Below are 19,102 nucleotides of genomic sequence, written 5' to 3'. Positions count from 1 at the left end.
CCATAATTTCATGCTTCCTTGTAGACAGCTAATTACAAATTCTAGGAACCTAGATTCTCAATTAACTTCGTATACAATTATCTATTTGGCACATTTCTGAAGGTGCTTCAGAATTCCTGTTAGTACACAGGAAAACTCCATTAAAAATTAACTTTTACATGTTAAATAACCTGTGTCTGTGAATTCATATTCCATTTTTAATTGTAACAGAACAGACCATGTGACAGAGATGAGTCACTGTGTATTTTCTCTATTTTCTTAATTAGCATCTGAAAGGGATGAAGTTTGCTTTAGATGGTAAAACCCTCACTTTTCTGGTGTTTTACACAATAGTCAGTGCATGATATGGTAGATGGTTTTCCAATGAGTGATTAAATACAAATTAAAAGCTTCTTTGATCTCTCTATGGTGGGCTTCAGAGATACAAAAATGTATGTGACAGGATTTGTGGAAGGTACTCAGGTTCAGGATAACCTACTTAAAAGAAACCCAGCAGGAACTTTGTCCAGAGACTGACTCTTTTGGCACCCTCATTGTGCTGAACAGTGGGCCACTGGCTTGTTTGCTGGGGATGGCAGATGGTTTCATTTGTTGTGTACGTCCACTCCACCCCAAATTTTCAGTGGAAGTCTGGCTGGTAACGGGAGGGACGCAATGGGCAATGGCACCTGTCGCTCCTACTTCATTGAAGTCCAGCTCCAGCAGTAAGAAAGAGAATGAAGAGAAACCACCAAAGTAGTCCAGAAGCTCAGTATATTATTAAAAAATAAAGAAAAAAGCATAGTACATGACTTAACAGATGACTGTCTACACCTTTCAGTTTGCAATTTGTTGAAATATTTTCTTCTGTTACAGTGTAAGCCTTTGAGTAAAAAATTGTAATAGCACACAGATAATAATAATACATCACCTAGGAACTAATTCAAAACTACTTCAAATAGTCATATGGTACCAAAATCGGAAAGCCTAGACAGTGCAGGTAAAATAAGAAGTGCTCAAAATATGAGAAAATGCTGGAAGTGAAAAATGTTTGCAGATGCATTCCATGTACTGCTGCACTTCAACAGCAGCGATGGTGCGTAAGATACAAGATGAATCACAAGAAACACAATCCCTGCCCTTACACTGTTGAATCTTTAACACAGACAAATACTGTCACTGATTAAAGAGCTATTTTGAAGTTTAGAATATGGGTTAATCTAGCAATATTTCTTGCTTCTGACTTTACCAGTTAAAGGATAATTATTGCTGAAAAAATACTAGTCATTATGCACAAAAATAGATTTGTGAATATTGAAAGAAGAGACTTAAAGGAGTAAATTCTCAAGTTGACAGACATTTATCAGTAGCATTGCCAGATTTTATTTTCCATATAAACTTTTGTATGTGCACTACTATAACTGCTGGAAGTCTCTTGTATCAGAAGTAATCGTGTCTGTACAATGCAGAAGTCATACGTTAGCATGTGCTTGACTAAGACTCATTTTGGTTACACGGCTAAACAAGGAGTATTTTTAAAGCACCTATTTACTGCCTTAACCTGCTACAAGACGTTTTCAAACAGGTCTTTCTTTCTCTGTGCAAGGGATCACCAAGGGACAAGGAGAAGGCTGACCATTATTTCTTCCCAATCTGTGCACTAACATGTCACAGCAGCATGCAGAAGGAAATGGACTGGATCAAATAGTAAGCCTTATCTCTGTAGCTAAAGCAGTCCACATACCCTATGGCCAAGCTTTTTGGAATGACAGATCCTAAGGAATAAATTGCATTTCAATTCAATTCCCCACTATCCTGATGGAGCTATTGACTATGCTATATCACAGTGTTTCCCAAAATAATAAACATTTATGTTGGCTCAAGTAGAATTTAATGAAAATGTATCAGTTACTGGTTTTATTTATGGAAATACCAAAAAGAATAATTGGTCCAATAACAGTGTATTTAACTGTCACCTGTCAGGCCACCTGTTGGAGTGTTATCATTTTACAAACAAGTCAGCTTAAGCGAGTTGTTGGTGCTAGGTTTCTGCTCCTCAGAGCAGTGTTACCCCCTAGGAGCAGGCACAAGAGGGGGCACAGCAGTCTGTGCCTTGGATTTCCCACCCACTGACATTTTATTTTCACATAGCTGTTAAAAACAAAGTGTAGGAAAACCATAAACTGTTTACTGTTTAATAGCAAACAACAGATTTTCTAAATCAAATCAATTAGGGGGCATGAAATCTGTTCCCTGAGGTTGGAATGACATTCCAAGGACATCTAACCCCGCCTTCCCGGGAGCCCTGCGACTTAGGTAAAACTTCTCCAAATTTCTCAGAAATAGAACAAAACTTATAGCAGAACTCTTTGGGGTTGCATCCACCTTGCACACACGAACATGGCACCATTGCTTCATAGCAAAAGGAAGGTCCAGATTAATTCCAACATACACCTTCTCTTCCACCAAAGCACTGCAGCAGCACTTCAGATGAGCTTGCTGCCAAGTGAAGCACAGTTCCATGAAGTAGTCCAGGCACAGATTTAACAAACTTAAACACAGAAGTATATTTTTGAAAGCCTTTTATCTACAAAACCGAGGCAGTCTATATTTCTATAGCCTTTGCAGCTGAGGTGGCTGTACATGCCATTCAGTGTTCATGGAAGGGGGAAAAATGTTTAAAAAAATCGGTTTTTAATTGGAACCAGGAACAGGTTTGTGCTTTGCAAGCGTCATTATCAATACTAACGTGACTAAGGTTATCATTACAAAACGTGATTGCCATGGAAAAATTCCACATTGTGCAATGCTGAAGAGCCTGGAGGTATTATCTAGGTCAGTAGAACAGAGATTGGAATAAGCTCTTCATGGCAAGAGTCATCTTTCATTGTAGCAGCACCATCAGTAATAAGGTCTTAACCAAAACCTGGCATTCCTATTACAACCACAAGTGATACCGAACGTCACCGATAGGACATTCGTGAAAGTCTGGAAACATCTACAGTTACCTTGGGAATTAATTAGAACTAAATTAATTCTAAACTTGCTAGAAGTTTGTGTTGATTAGGTATAAGGACTATCCATACAGTATTCAGAATATATAACATATTATGCCCCAGTATGTTACTTATTTCCATTACTAAGGTAATGTTGCACAGCTCAGAGGCAAACACTTTGCAACCTAAAAGTTACTTCCTTTAAGTTCTTAATTTCCAAAACAGCTCCACATAGTAAATTCAGTGGATTTCTAAAGACAGCCTATTTATCCTATGATATAATTTTCTTTGCAAGTAAATAAATCTCTCAGAGGTAGTGATGCACTACAATGCTGCCTTTTTCACAGCACCAGTGACATTTGACCCTTTATCCCTGTTACATGCTCAGCCACATCCTTGTTTTACTACCACTATAGATGCTGCTGCACCTGTGCTAAAACATAATGACAAATATCTGTATTTCCAAATATGTAACAATACTATGTTGTCATTTTTTTTTTTTCTTAAAGTATTTTGCTCTTCCTTTATTTACTGGAAAAACGTATTTGCATTTCTAAATTAAAACTTAGATGCTACCTTGGAGCCTAAGATTACATGGAAAATATAAATAGATTACAAATTACAAAATTAAAAAAAAATTTTGAAAAGCCAATTTACCATCATGATGAATTGCAAAATTTCAACCACCGAAGCCAGTAGATTTTATGCTGAACTAGGAAAAAATGCTGTTGTCCACATGTGAATTATTTAAGCAAAATATTTGCTCTACTTTTAGTTACCCAGAAAAGCCTTTCAGGCATTAAGCACAGAAATACATACCACTACTACATTGGAAGACTATTCGTGTGTGTATTTTCAGTGCATTTGAAGATAAACCCCATTTTCTAAATAACTCCTGCATGTGTGTTTTTAAATGCTTAAGAGGCACTGTAGAGTATTACTGAAGTATTTTCCAGAAACAGGCTTCAGTGCTTTTCAGCCAGCTAAGCTAAAATGCTTTAATCTCTAAAAGGACTGATGTGAAAGTGATCCTTTTAAAAAAATTATTTGGATAAATGAAAGCATTTGGTGAATCTCAATTTGAACTGAAAAAAATCCTGTTGACCACTGCACACCAGCATTACTTTGTGCAGTCAAATCAATAAATATTAGCCTTAATAGGACCACTATAGAAAGAAGCTGCATATTTTTAAGATAAGGTTAAGTTTAAATTGTCTCAAAATTCTTTTTTTTCCCTATTCTACCAACACAAAACTAATTGTATTCAATTGTAGACTGAAATTTCATCTTTACTCAGGATACTTTTTTAAAATTCAACTCCTTTTAATAACAGAAACACTTTCTCTGTAAATAAAATTGTTACTACCATCAGACTCTAACAACATAGCAGGCAGGTTTCTGAAAAACCTCAAAACTCAGTCTAGCACATAGCAAAAAACTGCACATAATTTGGAACTTACTCCATCAAAGCATCCCACCTTCAATCTTTCCTGTGAAAAGAACATATGACATCGAAGGGGCAGAATGCTGTCCCAGATACAACACACACTTGTTTATAATACTGCTATTGCTAAACCTTCAGAAGAAGAACCAGAAGGTCTCTAACAGACATGGAGCCAAAGAGATGGTATATGTTCCTGAAGGAAACACTGATCTGATGTAGATGCTGGGGAAATCTGTTTCAGGGTATGCCAAGCCCATTCATTTAATTTATTTTTATTTTTTCTGAGGGTCCATCCCCTATTCTTTGTTGTTTCTTGACAAGTCCTGCATCGTCCCCTAGCTGCTAAAGGCATTTCCAGCACCCACCTCCCTCTTGGCTATTTCCAGTTAGCCTTTTACCCTCAACTTGTGTTAATGCTCCCTCTCCAGACAGGCTCCTCTTCCACCACCAGTAATCCTGTCTCAGGCACCTTCAACCAGAGACTTGACCCAAAACTAGATCTGTCATACTAACCGTCTTCAGGTCAATAGGAATAACTAGTTTTCTTTTAGACTTTCACAAAAATCTATACAAAGCTCAGCCAAAGGAAAAAAAAAAACCAAAACAACAAAGCTTTCATGCTTTATAATCTGCAGTATGCTATGCTAAAATACATACTGTAATCATCCAAATTCCAAGGATATTGATATTGAGCATATAGATATTTTCCTTATGACACTGCATAAATAACCATGAAAAGAATCAAAAGATAATTGCCATAATTAAATGCATACTTTTGTATGGTCTGTCATTTCAGAATATGCTTTGATGGACCAGAACTCTTGACTTTACCTGCCACTCTACAATGAACTACAGCAACAGTAAAAAGCTATGAGTATTGTAGAAATGAAATACACTTGAATTCTATGTGCAACAAACTAGCAGCACTTACTTGTTGAAAACAAACAAACAAGCAAGGAAAACAACTCAATTCAATCACGCAGACTGAGGGTAGCACCATTACATCAGATCTTTCACCAAGGTAGATAATTTAAGGGCTAACTATAAAGAATCACATAAAGCCTTTATTCTTCAAGAACCACAAGCTAAACATGTTGGCTGCAGGCAGACTTAAAAGCTCAAAGCACATACATTAAAAAATATATTATGATTCAGAAGTAACACAATAATATTGTAGTAGTTACAGTTAAGCAGGTATTTAGTTTTTGTCTACAGCTCTTTTCTACTTCTTCATAAGCAGTCTTAGTATTTTGTTTTCTCATGAAAAATATGCTATTTGGCAGAAAGTGTTCCACCTCCTCTGCACAGTACCTAGTATGTAAAAAACCCACATATTCATTATATTAATGCTCACCTGCTGTGATGTCATCATCAACCAGATCATGCTCCTCTTCCTGAACTTTTGCTTCTGTTCCCAATGAATCTGGGCTTGCACTACCAGTTTGAATGGCTTCCGTGGTTACTCCAGCTGAAATAAACAACCAAATACCCACAAAGTCAGTGATTTTGGTAGATAACATCCTTAGATCAGGAAAAAAAAAAGTAATTATCTTTTGATATTTGGAACCATGCAATGTAACTCTATGAAACATAGATAAAATAAAGAGCAACTATTTTCTGGTTTCCCTTCATACTGTATGCAGACTTTTCACAAACTTCTCCTTTAAAAATCTTTTCCACACTGTAAACATCTCTTCTATATTTTCTTCTTTTTCTGCTGTCTTCTAGCATCATTAAAAATATTAGATATACGTATTACATGCTAACAACTTATTTAGCCACAAAATACAGACTTCCATCAGAACTTCTTTTACATCTCCTCTCAATACTTCATCTGTCTTACAAAAAAAGTGTCGTTTCTCCAGGCGAGCTTCGTAGTGTATTAATTCAGCTGACTCATTCCATGTCATTTGGGTTGGGATGCATCTGTTAGTTGCTATTAGAAACTACACAATGAACACCAAATCATGCCACATAACACCACGCAATTAAAGTTATAATTCACCTGTTTATACTCTGCCTAGTTACAAACTTTAATTATTCCCTATATGAGCCTTGCCACAATTCAATCAAGGCATTATCAAAAGAAGTGTTTTGTTAAGGGTAAAAAAAGTACAGTCTCACAAATAGTCTTCCCAAAGAGCTTTAGGAAAGCTAAAAAGCAGACCAAGGGGAAAAAAAAAAAAAAAAAAAAAGCCCTGATAAGATTTCTTTCCTCCCAATACATCCTCTGTGTCAGCTTATACTGTCAAAAATCTTATTATATGAAGCAATTGCTGCTTTACTGATTGCAGCATTACATTTGCAATCCACAGGGGCATTAAGTCCCCGTTAAAAAAAGAACCATGGCCCTTTGTCAGCACCAACCAAATTTCAACAAGAAATTAAGTCTCTGCAAACAAACTGCCTTGTGGATGGCCAACAGCTCTTGCTGACCGACACAAGCACCAGCAATGGCTTGGCACTGGGCAGTGGAGAACTGCCCACTCTACCTGCTGCTGCTCCTCTTCTGCTTTTAGATCATCTTATGAAATCATTAATGTGCATTACTTCAGTTCTCCGTAGTTTTCATGCAATAATTTGCTAGTCTTCTCCAAACATATGAATACGATTGATAAATGAGAAGATGATGGCATCATAGTAAATCACAAGGGGGGGAAATCTCTGTCAGCTGTCTACAACAACATTTGTGAATCCACACCTGAAAGCCATTTAACTCTGGTCATCTTGAAATCAGTTCAGAAACATTAACATTCTCATAGGTATTTAGATTTTACTTTTTAAAGTACAGTTTTTAAATACTAAGTATCCACAGCAAAGTACTTATACCTTGTGATAACACAGTGATTTTGTCTGACAGCAATTTCTAACTTATTCTGACATAACCTCTTTATAAAGAAACTAGTACCTTTTAAGAACTTTCTGAATGCCCTTCCCATTGTGTCAACACATATAAAAAACAGTGACAACAAATATACAACCAGACTGGAACACACTGCCAAATCAATAGCATATCACTTCATTAAGCATGCTGGCATGACTGCACAGAGATCACATGCAATTACAAACTGCACATGAACCTTATTCAGGACACTTTTAAAAATAAGGAGTTCACTGTTACGGTGCAGCTGTTGCAGCCCATGGGCATCTCTCTGTGGGGTCTTCACCAGCATCCACATAGACACCAGGATTCCAGCACCACTTCACCAAAATACTTTTTGGTCTTCATCTTCAAGCACCAATTATTTTCTAACACTACTATTTATTTGTGCATACCCATTGGAGTCACCAGTGTCTTGAGGGGAAGAGAAAAGGTTATTTTTTAAGCACTGCTCTACATTTTGCATCATAGTTAGTACAAGGAGCTGCTAATCTCTGAAGGCATAGCAAGCACCTAGCTGTTCCCTAAATACCACTTCCATAGTCTAAAATTCTTTCTTTCCACACCCAGAGAAGGGTGAATAGTTTGCATGCCTTTTAAAAACTGTAGTATGAAGGCTCTGACTGATGAGCTTTCATCTCAGAGGGAGTATTTTCTGTGGTTGAACACTCAAGTTGGTAGAAGCCAAGGGTCTAGCAGTCCCTAAACAGTAAGTTTAGGCTGGGACAAAATTCAAAAGCCTTTGATTTATTTAATTATTACCTCACCTCTTTCCCTGCTTTCTAGCCCTGAGTTGCTGAAAAGAGGCTGATTTTCCATATTAGAGGTGCTATACCTTTCTAAAGAGCTTAGCGAGACTAGTTGCAATGCAGCGGAAGGAAAGAAGTGCCTTTGCATGAGTTGATTTTAAGTACAGTGTATAAAAATTTAGAAAAGTTTATTAAAATTTTATATAATTAAAATAAAAATATCAGTAAAAATCTATTTAATCAGAATGATTAAACATTCCTCAAAAAACACTGAACAGGTAAAGCCAAAAGGGGAGAAAAATAGCCATCACACAAAATTTGTCAGGCAATAAATTATCATTTCCTCTCAATGAAAATCCAGTAAGAAGGAACATGTATTCCTGGACACAAGTCTTTTCTACATAATTCACCAAAAATGTCTCAGAAACATGTTTTAGAAGTGAAAAGATCATAAAACTCCGAATGTATTAGAAAATAAGCCAGCTGACATATTAGAAAAATATTGGAAGATTAAGTGAGATATACTTTAGAAACTTATGCCATTATTACAATTTACTATTTACTGCAGCATCCTAAACTCATTATTCATTTAATACATTAAAATGTTGCAGCACAAAATTATTCACCTTCTTTGTGCTCTTTTAAGTCAAACCTTGCACCAGTAAGATGATCAACCACATATATAAACAGCAACATCTTTGGGGTCCAATCAAACTATGCTTACTCAATAAAAACTCTCATTTAAATCGATGGAAGTTTAATTAAGTTTTACTCAATTAATCTGGCTTTAAATAAAACTTTCTAACAGAAATATAAGTCTAGCAGAAATACATTCATAAAAGCTGACAACAGCATATTCATTATTATGTTGTTATAGGACTTTTCATATTCACTTTGCTTTCCAGTGATAACATGGATTATTACTTGAAGCATTTTAGAGACACACAATTTAAGGATATCTGTTTAAATTCCTTTAATTTTGTGCTGCCACATTTAAGATTTTCACTTAAAAAGAAACAGTAATTTGACACAAATGTTTACCTGAACGAACTGGGTTTTAGCAACATGGGAACCAAGAGAAGTGCCTATACTTAATTTCTGGGCAGAACGTACTGAAAACAGATTTCTGCAGAGGCTGACCAGCACTGCCCGCATCCTGGCAGCCCATGACAGGCAGCCTGCCTGCCTCACATTAATTCACTCCACACCGCTCCGATCGATCCCGGGCAGCTCCCAGCCGCCCCGCGCGGGCTGCCTGTCTGCTGGCTTCATCCGCATCCCACATGCACACAAAGGCTGGGGCAAGATAACCTTTTGCTTTCCATTAAAGCCATAGGAGCCATTTTTGTATCTGCAGTAACATCACATATTTAAAAATATATCTGTCCCTCCAGGGCTTGGTGGACAGACCCACCACCAAGAGCTTTCAGGCGTCCCACTGCACAGAGCCCTGAAACGATGCCTTCAGCATTTTACGAAAACATTTACACTGACCAAGGTAAAATAAATAAAGAAATAAAATAGAAACATAATATTCAGCAAAGAAATCCCTTTAAAAAGATAATTTAATTTGCAGAATCCATTTGACACTGAAGATAGCCCTTGCTCTTCAAAATAAGCAGGCAGGAAAAGGCAGTAGCATGTTTCCCTTTTTGAACTTCACCTGAAAACACATCGTTGTGGCAAATGCCCCACAGACTATGCAGCATTTCAGAAACAATTGTATGCTGTGCAAATGAGGAGCAGACAAGGCTCTGGCAAATATTTACAGTCGCATGACATAATCTTGGTAGATACAAGATGAAGCCTTGAAAGCTTAACTGTTTTCCTCCCTGTGGGAGCCTGAAAAATACCAACACCTGCAACATCTCTCATAGGTTTAATTCATAGCATCACTTATACATCCATTCCCATTTGATGCGGGGTCAACAAGCTGACACGCCAATTTTGGATTTGAAGGCCCAAATAAAACAAAGATTTATTGTTCCCCCTACAAGGTGCTGTGAAACGAAGCCTAATGTGTCTGAACACCTGAACTGCAAATCGTGCGATGCAGAAGCCATTCAAGCAGCTGAAAGCGAGCTGCTCAGAGCTGTGACAGTGTAAAGGGCCCATTTGAGGTGGTCCCCGCAGCACAAGGTGGTGGTGTGCGGGCAGACCCACAAAAGAGAAAATAAGATCTGCTTGCTTTCTCCCTGCTCCTCCACCCTGCCATCTACAGGGGGACAGTAATCTCTCTTGCATCAGTTAAAAGATTATTAAGAGATAACCCTGTGCAAGTTTGCCTGTCTTTCAAGTCCCCTGAACACATTCTATCAAAACGCTGGGAGACATGCCAGTTGCTTGATCTGTACAAGTAAGGTCATGTCCCAGAATTGCTATTGGATCTGAGCAGCGAATATACAAATGGGGAAAAGATTTCATCTCCATTTGCTAGTGCTACACACTTGATTCATTCAAGAGCCAATTAAATGCATATGACAAAGTATCTTATATCAGCAGCAAGCTTCTATTAGTGATTACCACTTGTTTTAATTAAAACAAACCTGTTAATGTGCAAGAGAAGCACTGTTTCTACATCACACATATAAGAACTACTGCAGAGCAAGAACATATGCTGGACACAAAAACATGCTGATAATAATTTATGCCGCTATATCAAGAGGCAAAATCGGGAGGAGTGGTGAATGAAGGAATCAAAGCAATATTTCTTCATATTTCATATTTCTTCTCCTTACCTTTCTAGCATAAAACTATACTTTTCAGAAGTCCATTGTATCCATTTTGGCCATCCTAAATAATTCTTATCCCCTTCAATTCCTCCCCAGATCTTTAAAAAACATGTCATTTTTAAATTATGTCTTACAATGTTACTAATATATACACTTTGCTCTTTACCCACAACAGCAACATTTGTAGCTCCTTATTTTGTTTCTCCTTTCTGATACCCGAATTATTACTTTTCTTCAGTGTCAGCATTTTTGTGTACGTTCATACAGACAATAACACTATTAAATGCCTTCTCAGCCCTGTCATTCATAGTTTTCAACACTGTTAGCATAAAAAATTAATTCCAATTTGCTAGTCATAACCTGGTTTGCTTTCACAATATTGAACATTTACATTCAAGTCATTCATTCAGCCATGCGTAGCTGATCTATTTTATATTTTCTTCCTGTGTCTTAAAACTTTCTTTTTCTGATAGATAAGCACATCCTAATTTAGTGTGAAAACAAATTGTATGCTTTGATTTCCTAATGACTAGCAGAGGCCAAAATACTGTATACATACTTGAATTAAACACATACAAAATACTCAAGTTTTTTCTTAAATGAGTCAGTCCCTGACTATTGCTATAAAAATGCATGCCATGCTTCTAACCTGAACACAAACATAAACACAAGAGGCAGAACAAAATATTATGCTTCCAACTGACACAAATGTAAAATAGAACAGCATACTCTTCTCTAAAACTTTCAAATGTAATTGTTTAAGTAATGAGCAGTACTGGAAATAGCATTATTGAAACTAATATGAATTACTGGTTGTTTTCAAGTATAGTAAAAAGAAATTCCTTTTTTGGAAACAGTCAACTGGCTGAAGAAAGAACTACAGAGTGGTTTATATACACTTCACCAAGACAATTATGTCCATAACTTCGCACCCAACAAGGTCATTCAGTATCATTCCAGAGAAAAGAAATTAGTAATCATCAACAGTTTCTATAGCAGCTACTCCTCAGAGTAAAGGGCAACTATAGCTGTATTCTACAAACTGACCTCATAAGGAGATCAATTAAAAAATACATCCTAACATACAAAATGGCACAAATATCTATCAGTATGAATCAAGGCTCTTTCACATGTACATACAACATACTTTCACTTCCTATTCACAGCTTGGCTGCACGTCTAACTGTGCAACAACATCCCAGTAATAAGGCAAATTCTACATGGCTGAAGGCTGTAATTAACAACAGCTTGTCTTAACAACAAATTCTCAACATCACTTTAAAGTACTGTGTTCCGTGTAATTTATGCATTCAATTTAGAATTAATAAGGTTATTACACAACTCTCAACAATCAATTGGTATTTAATATAGATCTTTCTCTGAAGAGAAACTACATTCTTCAGTGGAAAAAGAATCTCATTTTAAGAAAGATGAGCACGTATGACTTAAAAGCAAACATTCTCATTCATGAAGATATAAATTTTTACTGGTTTGTTATATTCGGCAGATGTGTCTGGACATTATTCTGTAAGGCAAGTTTCTAGATGGATAATTGAATGGGGTATCTCGTGATGCTCACAGATCTTCCAAGAATATACTCTTAAGAGTCTGTACAACCTCTGCTTTAATAGCAATGAATAAAATGTAAATAGGTATTTTCGAGAAAAATGCAACAGATTAGATAGTGGCCAGTAGCTATTTAATTTATTTGGAGAATAATCTTTACCCAGTATCTCCTTGCAGCACTTGGTAACCAATGGCTTTGAACACCCAACTGGGTAGGAATTGCATCAAATATTTAACAGACTCTGATGGACATATGCTGCACAACCCTGTATTAGCTCCTTTCAGAATCCTTTCATACTCTTGGGATGCCTAAGGATCCCTTTATAACAATTCCTATAATCTAATTATACATTCTTTGAAAAGGAACGTCAGTGGTTTACCACCAGTACCTTGTAATTTTATCAGCCCTTTTCATAGCAGATTTCTTTCCTGAAAACTCCAGACTACAGCCTAGCCCCTCAGCAGCAGGGACAGCCTTTGCAAAAGACACTCCAATCCCAATGAGATGTACTGAAGTGTTCAATTTACTTCATCAGCATTAGTGACCTTATGTGATTTCATGATTGTGAAATTACTTTGAAAAGTTCAATAAACTTTTCTATATAACCAGATTTCTCCCCTAGAATTTTCCCCTAGATTGGTAGCATTGTTCATAATTTTGTGTACAAAATGCCTTTTTTTCTTTTATCTAGCAACCAAGTTATTTTCAGGTTTTACACAGCATTACTTACGTGATATAACACTGTCAATGTACTGTGGTAAATAAGGAGCCCAAGCATCAATGGTTTCTTTCCGACCTGCCTGCTCGATTCTTCTCAGTTCTGCTAGCAATAAGGCCTGGGCAGCTTCTCTTACCTGTAAAGCCAACAGGAATATCGTACAAACTCAAACATTTGTCAGTATGCTTTCAATATAATTTAGCAAGAATGAAAGAAAAAATATCTGCAGAAAAGTAAACTAAACTTTTAGAAGACCTTCATTTTTTTCCACCCCTCTCCACCATAAACACAGAAGCAAAATAACCACGAATAGGACATGCCCAGGACACAGTGAAGACGTGCTGCCTCACAAGAAAACGAGGGGATGAACGTCACAACTCAGTCCCCGGCATGAGTGCAGTGGATGTGCCAAACAACTCTCCCACCTCCTCCCGGCCTCCACAGCATGCCTTTCTCAGCACAGACAGCAAGACTGACTGAGGCCGTCTCCCATTCCGTAAAGTGAACGGGAAGACAGGTTTCTCACTCAAGGAAATAAGGCTGAACCTTATGTTTGCGCTGATGCATTGAAAGGCCACCAAAATTCTAGTTTTCTGGAAGCAATTTGTGATCACCCCTCTCTACAGTATTTCCAAAGCTGGGTCCAAAGTTCCAAATGTGCAATGAATAAAGTTTTCTAAATGTCATGAATGTTGCAATAGAATAGAAAAACAACAAAAAAACCCACTTAATATTTTTTCACATGGTATTAACTTATTTACTACATATTACAGAAGACTGAGCAATGAAAGCAGAGGAAAAAATACATAGTGTCCCAAAGTTTAAAAAAAAAAAAAAAAAAAAAAAAATCGGAGTTTTTACACCAATAAATACAAAATACTATCTTGTACTACTTGTCCCCCACTAATATCCCTTGTTCCACCTGAAGAGTTCATAAATGCACAATCATAAATACACACATTATTTTTGGTCTAAAAGATTTAACACACACATGATTTGATCAAGGTAAAATAAAAAATTGTGGACAGAATATAAATACACTACCCTGACACCTTAGGATATCCAGTTAACTGGACTTCTGTTGCTTACAAATTTTAATGAGTTTCAAAGTAATTACCCTCTGAGGAAACCACCTCACAGTATATCCTATCTAGCGAAAGAACAGGCAATCAGGTAGCAAAAAAACATATTCCCAATTAAGTTACAGGACCGCTGAGGACCTACAGTCTACAACCCAGCTCTGTCACTCCTTTCCCACTTGGAAAGCTGCACAGTCAACAAATTTTTTGCCACACCAGCACAGGTGTAGTGTTAAGGCCCACTAGTCATTTATCAAACAGTTGGGTGACAAACCATTTACTGGCTACTGTATACATGCTCCAAAAAATAGAGCAACTCAGCAGTCTCTTGAAAAATATAGGGTAGGTGTTTTTTAATCCTAATAAGACTCATGAAAGTTTTTAATCCAATAATTTCTTTTAAAAAACTCCATATGTACAGCATCCAGAAGGTTAAATAAATAAATATATATAGACACATGGGATCACTTTATTCCACATTTTGACAGGTTAACTGGAAAATTAACTTACTGAATCTGAAATAAATAACAACTGCGGGAACTTGTGTCAGAAAAGAATTCTTTTTTTTATATTAAGGGAAAACGTGATCAGTAAAAGACAACATAAAGACCAAAAAACCTAGGAGTACAAAATTACTACTGAAATCACCTCCAAGCATCGATCCTGCCACCTGCGAGCCAGCATCTCCAGAAGAGGAGGTCTGAATTTATCCAGTCCCAACAGGTCAGGGAGCATTACACAGTGCATAGCAGCGAGCTGGCTCCACCCTGTTAAAACACATCACAACAGGAAGGTAAACATAATAAACACCAAAGCAATTTTAAGTTCAAAATGCCATCAAGTAAATTTACATTGGCCACTGGCCTGGTACACAGTAGATCTTCAGGAGAAGGTGGGACAAAGAGGGAGAGGAAAAAAAACCAACAGAACCAGTTCTGCAGCAGAACAACAGAATTGTTTCTTCTGCTGTGGGAACCTGGGGCTCACCCCATCACGGGCTGCACCCCGTCTTTAATGATCCCAGCTGACCTCAGGGCAGGTTGCACAATGCATGTGCTTTCTGTATCAGACAGGAATGAGCTCTTCCAGGCATAAATCATGCCTCGTGAACGAGGTGGTGAGATCTCTTAAACACATGCAAGGGTCAAACGAGATATCAGCAGAAGACTGCCTCAAATCAGTCCTGATCAAACATAAACATCCCTCTTCCTCCCCAGCCCCTCTCAAACACACTTCAGTGTCTAGTCACATGCTTGGATTTTAAACTTGCAGCCTCAAGAATATACTCAACATACATACAAAACAAAAAAGAAGTCCCTAAAATATTATGGCCAATTTTTTGCAAAAGCATAAGCCGTAGTTCTGAGTTCAAGATTTAAAAGCCCTATTCAAACTATAATTAGTATTACCTATCATGATATTTTATGTCCTACATGCAAGTGTGATTTAATTCAATTACAGAAAACTTATAGCATATGAATTATCATTAGAAAGAGTACATAGAATATTCTGTCCCGTTTTAAAAGGTATGCAAATACCTGTAAGTGCATGTTTGTCTGCTATCCTTATCTTTCCATCTAAATCTTACTTCAACATGCTTACCTCAGGTGCATTCATACTGCAAGCCTGCAACGTTACATAGTTAAAACCAGCAAAGATAAACGTTATCAAGCTCAAACAACATAACTTTTAAAAATGCTTGTAAAGTACTCTAAGCAAAATGCTTGTAAAGTACTCTATGCAAAATACTATTCTAGTATTCATATTGTATTATGCTCTACATTGACTTGAGAAACTGGAGAAATACTTCAGCTGAGCATATAGATCTATATTTTTAGATTGTCACCAATACTGAGCACAAAAATCTAAATATTTTAACTAATAAAGCTCTTCATGGTGCTACAAGAAAAGAAATCATTACGTCAATTTTCCTTAAAGAAAAATGGATTTAAAAGAGGAATTTCCAATTAAAGAGAGCACTGTTTCTAATACTTGAGATGCATGAAAGTAGGAATTTATAGCTTAGTAATAAGGGCATAAAAATTCTGATATAAAGCAACTTGCTGACAGGGATAACAGGGTTTTTTTTTTTTTTGTTTGTTGTGCCAATCTTTTTGGCAGAAAGACATTCTTCATAATGTGGATAAATATTTATTAGAAAAAAATAATCCCCAACACAAAACCCAAGTAGTTTAGATAAACACTAAGTTTTCATAAGCACCAAAAATAAAATTTAAATGACATGAAACTGATTTTGTTTGTTTCATTTTAAAAGGAGCATTAAATTTGTGGTCCTTCAATTTGTAACATGGACTACAGAGTGTTGGTGCTCATTCACCTCGGGAGTGCAAGACCTATCCCATGCTCATCCCAGCAGGTCTGTCTGAAGCTCTAGATGGGGCTGACCCTTCGTACCGAGAAGCGGCACTCACACACGCAGCCGAGAAATGGGACACAGCACCCGCATGGAACGCACCACATGTGTTGCGGCTTCTCTCCTTCATACAGTACCGAAGGGTAAAGGCACATGTATTTTCCCTACCTAAAAAGGGCTGAGATTTTTTGTCAAAAGACAACAGCAAACCCAAAGATGATCCGAAATACCATCTTTGATACACTAGTTGAGAACTGAATTTACAGACAGTCCAAGACACACAAACAGGATCTGCTTACCCTCTACCAGCATTAATGGCAAAATATACAAAACCCCTCGTTGCCTGTCTGTTTTACAAAGAAAAATTCCTACGCAGATCAAATTAAAGTCATGTCATAACAATGATAAGGGACATTAGTTGAAAGTAAAAGACAAATAGATAGAAAAGTGAGAAAAGAATACCTTCATTGACTAAGAAACAGGTATGTAAAGTAGGAGCAGTGTCAGAGCCAGAGTGACCAGCTTCAGTGCTAGAAGAAACAGCAGGAGCAACTTGCAGAGGAAAGAAGAAATAAAGAGAAAAAAAAATAGGAAAGTGAGGAGAGCAGCTTCTGAAAAACAGATCAGTATCACTGAAGAATGAAAAACAAAACTGGAAGAAACCGTGATAGTATTCAACTTAAAAAAAACTCTAGGTTTTACAAGAAGTGCAATGCCAGTGAGAGGAAGACATGCAACTGCAGAGAAACACAGATACACTAACAGAAACTTGCATGTTTTGAAAAGACAAAAGTACCTGTAAATAAAGCGATTACAAACATGTCTTTAGATACTACATTTGGTTTGACAGCACAGTTGACTATGAATTTTAAAAACAGGAGTTTTGCTGCTGCTTCTTGTGCTTTTCCCATATTTAGATAAATTTGGAATTTGCACTACTCATTAAAAACCCCTAAAAATAACCCCTTTTAAACCTGGGCTGCCCCATCTGTCACTCTAAAATGACACAGAATGTATTACTGATGGTTAGTTTTAATATAGGTTCATTTTAAATGTGTCTCCATTCAAATAATTTTAAGCCTATACCAAAGAAAGGACTAAAAATCTAAAGCAGAAGCGTACAAAGCTTACAGAGTAAGACTACAGGCAAGCAACTACAGAAGAGCACAGTTCAAGCATGTTACTCAAAACAGTATTTGTCACATTTATTTTGTAAACTGCATCATTTCTTGGTGGAAATGTAATTTAAAAGCAGTTCTAAACATTGTACTTCCACTAATGCTTCACGATTTGGTATTATCACATGAAAAGATGCGCAGACCTTATGGCATACACATGCTACAACCCGAGGTCAACGTGGAGATTTAGAGGTCACTATCTGACACTTCCTTCCTATAGAGAAATTACCATATGTCATGCACAAGCATCTTCAAATTAATCCTCCTCTCTTATTCCGTTGCAGAACAACAATGGGTTCAAGCTCCTGAACCGATTAAGCATTGTCTTCTGAATGGTCTGTTTGCTTTTCATGCAGTGAACTTCTTTTGTCACCGTGGGACATCTGCATCAAAACTACTTTTTCCATACTTTTCACACAAATGCATCATGATGGCACGTGTACAGTGACAGGATGACTAGCGTAAATCACTTCATGACAGCAAAACCTAGTTTCAGTAGATTTATAAAAAAAGCTATTCATTTTACAAAAAAGACTGTAAAAAAACCAAAACGACCCCATACCGAAACTTAAGTCTTACTCTGAAGCTTCTTTTTTGCCTTATTTTGTTGTAGTAGTTTGCTCTCCTCCAACGTCAGTAATTACAACAATGACTGTAATGGACCAGTGGCCGAGTAGCACAGAGCTGTGCTCATCTCAGGACAAATACAGGTCAAATTGATGGAAATAAAGCATGTCATAAAATGCATTAATTGTATCTCTAACTGATTTTTAAGAATAATAGTGCTAGAAAAATATGAGTAGCAAGATACTGCAAGTAGTGTACAATTGGATGTAAAGGTAAGACATTGAGGAAACTTATGACCCAAGAGTACCACTTAGAAACAAAATAATTTTCCCCCCAAGAGCATGCGAGACATGCCACCAGACACAGAAAGAGATAACAATTTAGGAACAGGAGTATTTTTCTCTATTTTTGACAGCACACAGAATTTCATTTTTCCCAATTGTTTCTCATGAAGTTATAAATTTTTCCACTGGGTAACTAAAGTATGTCTATCCCCAGAATTAGCAAAGCTATTTCAAAGGAAAAAAAAAACCCACATAGTTGTCCTTCAGGAAAGAAAAAACATAACGGAACTATATCTTTAAAACCAAGACACAGACACAGACCCTCTCTGTGATGAATATGTTTTTTCCTCGCATTGAATTTGCCATATAGACACCATCTCTGAGAAATCCTGATCTTTCAAATAATTATCTTTCAAAGAAGAAAAGTAAATGGTTGGGAAAAAAAAAAAAAAAACAAAACCAACCACCCACCAAAAAAACAAAATCAAAAAAGCCCCACATGTTGAGACAAGAGCCCCAATTTTTTTTAATTCTGTTTTTTGTTACTGACTGTA

At 36.8% G+C, this 19,102-nt stretch overlaps 1 protein-coding gene across 8 annotated transcripts in view; it reads right to left on the bottom strand.

Moving 5' to 3' along the window:
- WDR7 (WD repeat domain 7) overlaps positions 1–19,102 on the bottom strand; it is a 151,801-nt gene that overhangs the window by 87,899 nt on the left and 44,800 nt on the right. For 6 of the 8 annotated variants that reach the window (XM_030004989.2, XM_030004988.2, XM_030004987.2 and 3 more), the window contains 4 exons: positions 16,982–17,071; positions 14,794–14,912; positions 13,079–13,202; positions 5,774–5,887 (listed from right to left, as the gene is read on the bottom strand). In XM_030004989.2, coding sequence (XP_029860849.1) covers positions 5,774–5,887; positions 13,079–13,202; positions 14,794–14,912; positions 16,982–17,071 — 447 coding nt within the window. The remainder of the gene's footprint in view (positions 1–5,773; positions 5,888–13,078; positions 13,203–14,793; positions 14,913–16,981; positions 17,072–19,102) is intronic. The other 2 variants (XM_030004986.2, XM_030004990.2) reach the window with 1 other exon arrangement.

This window comes from Aquila chrysaetos, chromosome Z, assembly GCF_900496995.4.
Source record: "Aquila chrysaetos chrysaetos chromosome Z, bAquChr1.4, whole genome shotgun sequence".
Lineage (NCBI taxonomy): Eukaryota > Metazoa > Chordata > Aves > Accipitriformes > Accipitridae > Aquila > Aquila chrysaetos.
This window is presented reverse-complemented; position numbering and strand designations above follow the sequence as displayed.